At 40.9% G+C, this 7,661-nt stretch overlaps 1 protein-coding gene across 4 annotated transcripts in view; it reads right to left on the reverse strand.

Annotated features, from left to right (window-relative positions):
* ctnnal1 (catenin (cadherin-associated protein), alpha-like 1) overlaps positions 1-5,743 on the reverse strand; it is a 50,484-nt gene extending 44,741 nt beyond the window's left edge. For all 4 annotated transcript variants that reach the window (XM_034125166.1, XM_034125167.1, XM_034125164.1 and 1 more), the window contains exon 1: positions 5,404-5,743. In XM_034125166.1, the coding sequence (XP_033981057.1) occupies positions 5,404-5,499 (96 nt within the window). In that variant the 5' untranslated portion in view covers positions 5,500-5,743. The remainder of the gene's footprint in view (positions 1-5,403) is intronic.
* Positions 5,744-7,661: the final 1,918 nt, after the last annotated feature.

The raw sequence follows: 7,661 nt of genomic DNA on the forward strand, positions 1-7,661 counted from the left end.
TTTTTCACCATTAAATTAACTCTGATGTTCTCTCTAGGTGAGCGATCCCTTCAGGCTGGGTTATTTGGAGGTTTCGGGCGCACACGTACAATTACTTACACACACAAGAGTGCGCACCCACACACACACAAATGCACAACAATCTCATGTGGAAGTATATTAGCCAGGGAGAGGTCAACAGATCGACAAGTGAGACAGACCCTTTTATCGCCACTTAAAGACACAGCAATCTGTAATGACTCCCCTGATAGCAATAGTGGGAAGAGCAAAAGGGGGAGGACAAGGGAGAAAGACTGGTCATGTGCAAACAGCTTACGTGCGTGTGTGTGTGTGTGTGTGTCAGTCAGATGAAAATAAATCTGAGAGTGAGTGTGGTAGGGTTAGGTGAATGAGTTTAGTCATAAGAAGGAATTTAAATTCTCAAAACTGACAAAGTTGTCTGACTAATGCAAGCACTTAACTAGAAAAGCAAGAGAGTTGAGTGGAATTACATCTCATTTCAACTTGATGATGACACAGGGTTGTTGACTGCTTTTGTATACTACGTACCACAGAGAAATAACTTGCCTCAGATCCTCATTTAGACATCAATTATGTCAGGCTCACTGTGATTTATAAAGTGTATTTGGTGATGAATCCAAGGAGAAAAACAAAACACATAATCACACGCCAAAAAAAAGATGACTCCTGCAGAGGCAAATGGGTTATTGTGAATGTATATTTTTGCCATTCTTTAAAATGTTTCACTGATAGTTGCAAAACATGAAAGATGGTGGCCCCGTTGTGACAGCATGACCTGGGTTGAACATTTGTAATCATTGGACACATTGTTGTTTTGGTTGAGGCCTCAAAGGGTTGAAGGTGACAAGTCATGGTGGCAAAACACAGCACACAAAGAAAGCAATGCTTTCACACATCAAACACCGGCACCACACATTCATTTTTGTTTCTGTCGTCCATGAGCAAACAATCACACAAACCAAAGTATGCAGATGCAAAGACACACAAACCACACTGGAATCCCCCACCTTACCTAACACAAACACACACACTTCCCATGAGGCTGGAATATTTTGGTCTGTGAATGTGTATGCACACGCATGTATGCTTTTGGCGCACTGTAAGTCTCATGTGGTTTCACCTTCATGCCAGGGACCCATTTGTCTTCATTATCATCATACGGCTGGAGGAAGCAGATCTGTTAGGGCTTGTGGCAACAGTAATGCCTCTCTGTCCGGATATAAAAAACAACTTTTCTAGACGGATGTTTGTCATGTCACCCGTCCACAGGGCCGGGAACATTAAGAGGGAAATAGTGCCTAGTGCCTCAATACAACTGCATTTCCAATAATACCAGAAAGACGGGATGGACATTTGATTGATGGTCATGTTTACAGAGCTCTGTGTAGTGAGTTTATGTAAAGCTTTTTGACAGCGTTTTGTTTAATGCAGAATTTATATTGCAAAATGCTAATGCTCTTAGCAAATCACATCCTCAAACTTTCCACTGAGCTTTGTTTGGGTAATAAATATGCCATTTCAATCCAGTTTGTGAGCAGATTAAACATGGAAAAGCTTTTTGTACCCTACGTGCTTTTAGCACATTAGACAGCAACAATTCAAACACCACAGAACCCCTGCAAGCGTTATAAAAAAGGTTGACGCTAACAATCTTGGACAGAAAACGGATTTTCCAGGCCCAATTATAGTTGAAGATCTTTTAAGAAACTCCTGGCTTAGCTCTGCAAAAACATTACAGAGCTGGCATAGCTTTGTATCACAAGGCTAGTGTGTCACAAGTGTTTAATGCTCACCAGCCTGATCAAAGTCTCAGATATTACACCATAGCCCTTATTCGTTCCCACACATCTTTACCTCAAAACAACACCCTTACACCTCGTCAGCCTGAGGACCACCATGCCCGCAGACAGGGCTGGTGTGTTTTTACTAGGAACAAACCTCAATTATAAAACCCCAGGAACAGAACTGTTATTCCACTAATCACCACATCAAAACAGGAATCAGATCTCAGGGAAAAGGCAGCCAGATTTTCGCTTATTGCCTTCCAGCTGACTTCAGAGTACATCACAGGTTAGGACACATAAACAACAGCAGACATATTCACTTAGTTTCTCTTCTCTCTGCGTGATGCACATTAGATTTTTTAACCACCACAAGATAAATTAATTACCATGACCCTTATAATGCAAGTCAATAGAGATGGCGTAGGAGAAAGGTGCAATAAAGCGCATTGTTGAATTCGTAGCTGAGAAGAGTGTTTCAGTCAAATCAAGTGAGAACCCCCTTCTGTTTTGAAAAGTGTGAAGTGGATGGTAAAATGAGTTAGATATTAAAAGAAATAAGAAGTTATTTGGATCAGTGGTTCTGTAATAAATGTGCAAAACCAACTGTGCACCCATGTCCACAAACGACCGCAACGGGAAGTCTGCATGTTTTTCACAAAATAGCATGCCTGTCTGTGCCATGACCTGTTCAAGGATGTGTAGTTTGTATCTGTGTGTTAAACACGTTACACATTTATTCATACCGCTACTATATAGGTGCCCGAAGCGGCCCAAAAGGTGCTTTGCCCTTCAAATGAAGACGTCTCTTTGATTAACTAACAGCCTGAACTTGGACTTTTTCCGAAAATAATTCGCAACGCATTTAATGGGGCTTGATTTTAATTGAGGCTTTAAAATGTTCAAGCTAATTTTTTTGACGTAAGAAATGTGCTTGACATTCAGACCAACTGTCAAAAAGATAACTGCATACACCAGAAGTAAATAGGTGAACATACAAGCATGACAAGAGAAGAGGTGAGCGGGACAGAATGCTTGTGTATCTGCGAGCGTGTTTGAATATGGTGCAAGGCCGGGAGACTCCCAGGACTATAATTACACCCTGGTGGGAGTGAAGCTGAAAACAGAGGCCTGAGGATACCAACGTCATGAGGAGGGGACAGAAGGATAGGACAGAAGGAGAGGACAGTAAGAGAGAAGAGAGGAGAAGGGAAGAGAAATTAAAAAAAGAGGATATTGTACATGATACCTTATCACACACCAGCTTTGCTCACTGACACAGCTTTTTCATTTCCTCCTTGGTAGTTATCTAATGACCCCTACAGCAGATAAGCTTGCATACACACACAAAAACACACACTCACACATGAGCTTCATCAAAGAAAAAGCCGAACAAAACAGCCTGCACATTTAGTGTGTTTACACTGGCTATAATGATTCAATTATAGCCAATGTAAAGCAATACTCAGTCACATAAACTCCTTAACTGAGTTATCTTTCTCACATTAAGGCTGCAATCAGAGTAACACTGCTGCATTAAATGTCAGCCATTCTAATAAACACAAGTTAGACAGATTTATTTTGGCAAATACATGATAAAAGCAAAGGATTGATCTGGCTTAAGATGCTTTCATTTTCTTCTAATATATCCTATTAGACAGTAGGATACAATGCTTACTTCTGGACATTAACCCAACAATCATACAAGGCACTTATTTTTATTACGGATCACTACCAATTATATCTAGTAAACAATTTGAATACCAGCATATATTTATATTTTCCACATGGTTTTTCTAATCGATTTTACAGATAGATGCCTTGTGCATATTTGCAGTAAATGTGTGAGTGATTTGAGTGCAATGACCACACTGCATGAAAAGCACTCACAGCAGGTGAGACTAATGTACCGGTCAGCTCCGACTGAGTGACCGTCCTCCAGATGACATCACAGCCACAACAAAGAAACATTACGGAGATAACAGCCCCTTGGAAATATTGTTTCTTTCAGCATTGCAGAGCTCTGTTGCTATGGGGACATGCCTCACATTGAGAAAAAAATAAGTTAGAAAAGAATTGTCCTTGAGGCTCACTATTCAACAGTGAACGGTTATACACTGAATGCTGTTAAAGTATTCAGAAAAGTCTTCTATACTACGGTGGAGCTCAGCCAGTCTTTATCAGCAGGAGTGCACCATACGTTTACTGCAGCATAAAGATCTTAAAGTAACCCAGAGTGCAGCAGATCTATTGGATGCTTTTGCACAATATTGCAGGAATGCTTACTGTAAATATTCTTACAGTAATTGATGAATTTACCCTTGGTTTCTCAGACTGTATACGCAAATTAAATGTTATTTTCGGTGTACTTAATGCTGCACAGAAGCACATCCCCTATCATATGTTCTGATAACTAACCCATATCCATTCAGTACAGGATGACCTTTTGTCCTTTAGTGCCATGAGAGAGGAAGCAGGCTTTCAGCGCTCACAGAGGGAGGGACAGTGTCAGAGACCTTCCATCACCGTATTGTCCAGACTCCCCCGTGAGGCTCTGCTCTCTTCCACTGTCTCTCCGTGGAAACACCAGTACATTTACAGGTCTCTCACTATTTAGCCTCCTTCGAAACAAGGGGAAATTAGCATTTATAAGACTGGTGGTTACTGCTTATTCAAGGGGATGCAGCCCACCTCCAAGGAAACAACATGCCATGTTTATGTTAAAAGCAGAGGCTTTGCCAAATAAATCAACTTGTTCTCGAAATGGAAATTAAACAGCCTCAAATTAAATCACTGATTAACAAATCAGGCCTAGGAGTTCTCCCCCTACTTTGTTGCACTAAACAATAAAATGATTAATTAACTCGTTGACCTAAACTCTATGCTTTAAAGCTAGGGACTGTTTCAAGTGTGCAGGATAAGAGTTCCTGAAAGAGTGCAGTGGCTAAGTGGGTCTTTCTTCTACTTGTTTATTGAAAAACAAAACACGTGCCTCAAAGTGGCCTAATTAGAGAAGTGGGAGCCAGACAGCAGTTCAGGACTGGCAAAGGGCAGCACACAACTTCTTGGGAAACTTTTATGCCCTTTAATTATTTTTTATTATGAGTCTAGCAAAATAGGGATTAACATCACAGTGGTTTAATTGTGTTTTTGGATGGTTGATCATTGGTTTAATTGCTCCCATTTGTACTTCCCCATTCCCCATACAGTGTCCGTGTAATGTTATAGATTCTGCTATGAACAACAAAACCAGTCTTTTGTCTACTTTTATCACAGTAGCTGTCTTTCATGTTAAAAGTTTACAGTTCTAGACACTTTGCAGCGTGCGACTTGTAATAAGTCGATTTAGCAGTAGCAGTAAGCTGTAATACATCCCCATTACTGATAACAGCAGTGACAGTAGTACAACGAATCGTAAACTAAACCACACATGGGACAGTCTTTGAACACATCACGAGAGGTAAACATGCGAACACAAACAGGTAAACACAGAGTCAAAGTTAGCCTCATGTGTGCGAAGACGGCTGGTGTTGTGAAAGCGTTTTTAAAGTACTCAGAAATAACATTATAACGTGTTGTTTTGGGTTAATATGGCACTCACCTGCGATACTAAAGGAATAAGCGTCTGCTCCACCGAGCGAGTTTTGATTTCCAGCCCGGAATCAAAGTTAGTGTTGCCGCACGGAGATGAAGCCATTCCCGCCGAGCTGCCACACAATGCACGGCACTACTGAGTTTACCAATAGCCTTTCCCTGGCTGTTTCGCAGATGTAAACCGGTGCAACGGACTTGCTATGGCACTACAAGATGTCTGAATTGGTTACACAGTCGTTTACCGAGTGGCTCTCCGCACACACTCTGTTTAATCCACTCTGGCTCGGTGGTTGTGTCGCTGCGCCGCTAATGTCCATGTAGTTAACTGAACACCGGCAGGGAGCGGACTGCAGCACAGCACTCTGTGGGCAACCACACACACACCACAGCGCACACACACCACAGCGCGCACACACACACGCACACACACTTTCGGGTTCTCATGCTGGCTCATGTGCAGCTCAAGGCTTCCCAAAATTCAGTTTACCATTTTGCTTATTATAATCGTTATGATTGCTTTAATTTTGATATGTCTGTTTCTTCACTATATGAGTTGTGTAATGCATAGCAATGTCATAAAATCAGACCTATGTTTATACAAGTACTGTTGATGTAAACATAATCTGTAACCTCTTTTATTATTGTTATTTTGCACTTTTTGGTTTAAAAATGCATCAATCAGTAATGCAAATTACTGCAGGGCCCTCCAGAGAGAGATGAGTGATGCTTTCCTCGCAGCGCAGCTTTGGTTTGATCCCTGAGACAAAGAATCCCACATTATCCCCTGGAGTCTGAGAATCCCTTATCATCCTCTCCAAATGCTCACCAGATATGCCAATCAAATTTGGGCTGCACTGAGCCACTTGGGACAACTGCACTGACTGGAATGCAGTGCCAATCTTTAAAAGTTACCAACTTCATTATGTGCATTTGCGCATTCAATCTCATGATCTAACTAGTAGGGTTGAAATATACAGTCTATGGTTGAAACGTAAGAAGGGGACCCTTAAGGTTTAATAAGTAAAGTGCTTCCAAAGAGTTTGTTTATGATTTCATATGGTTCTGGTTTTGGATCAAATCTGCAAAATCGCAAACAAACATCAATGATATAAAAGGGTTGTTGATGTTTTGATATCTTAAACAACTTGGAACACACAGATCTGGCTGGATGTTTTCCTGCTCTGAAGAGTTTTATCCTCTGCAGACATATTTTGAATAAATGACAAGTGCAGAAAATCTGTTTACAGAAGCTTAGAGTGAACCCATCAATAAAACCCAGCATTTCAATTAGAGACTCTGAGTTGTGGATTGATGGACATAGATGTGCTTTTTTTGTTACAAATTGTATTACTTTTTCATATTGTATTTCAGCAGAAGGATATAAATCCCTATCTCCTCATTTACCCATCACCAATCGTCAACACCTCCACATCTCTCAGAATTTCCCCAGACTACTTTCACAATGTGGATCTCAAAATAGCAGAGTACCAAAAGGGACACAAACAAAAACATCAGCAATACTGAAGAACTGTGAGTCTGTTGATGCATGGTAAAGGCTTGCAAACATGTTAATTGTTGCTAAAGAATACTTGAGCCTGAGAAAGAAACAGGATGCAATTTCATTTTGAAAACTGACTGATTGGAGGTTACGATTACTCATATGGATGTTATTTCTATAGGTAGAATCATTTTGTGTGGGGATGAGATGATCTAGCGTTGCATGCTCATATGAGGTTAAGTAGTATACTACTAAACCAGTTAACTATCACCAATGTGTGTAAATGGTCTGCATTAGAAGTTCTGTAAAACTTCTCAATAATGAGGAGAAATGTTTTGAGCCTGGTTAACACATCCTTCCTCTTCTTATTTTGTGAGGCAGTGAATGGTATCCATAATAGGACTCAAAATAGGCCTACTTTATTGCAGCCTGGATCCGAGTCTGACCAAACTATTGCCAAATTCTTTGTATCCTCAAGTGGCTCCAGTGGCTATTTCTAACTTTACAAGTGGAGCCACTGGATGACAAGTGGTGCATAACACTTCATATTACAAACACACCAGATGACTGAGAGAGCAGATATGGTATAAGCACTGTGGCACCGTTAGTGAGGGCTTTGCTGTCTGCTTTATCATCAACTATAGTGGCTGGCTCACACTCTGTGTCAGCAGAAGAGACAATAGCTGTGGGTGTGAGTGTGTGTGTGTGTGTGTGTGTGTGTGTGTGTGTGTGTGTGTGTGTGTGTGTGTGTGTGTTAAGACTGTCTG

The sequence above is a fragment of the Trematomus bernacchii genome, unplaced genomic scaffold, assembly GCF_902827165.1.
Source record: "Trematomus bernacchii unplaced genomic scaffold, fTreBer1.1, whole genome shotgun sequence".
Lineage (NCBI taxonomy): Eukaryota > Metazoa > Chordata > Actinopteri > Perciformes > Nototheniidae > Trematomus > Trematomus bernacchii.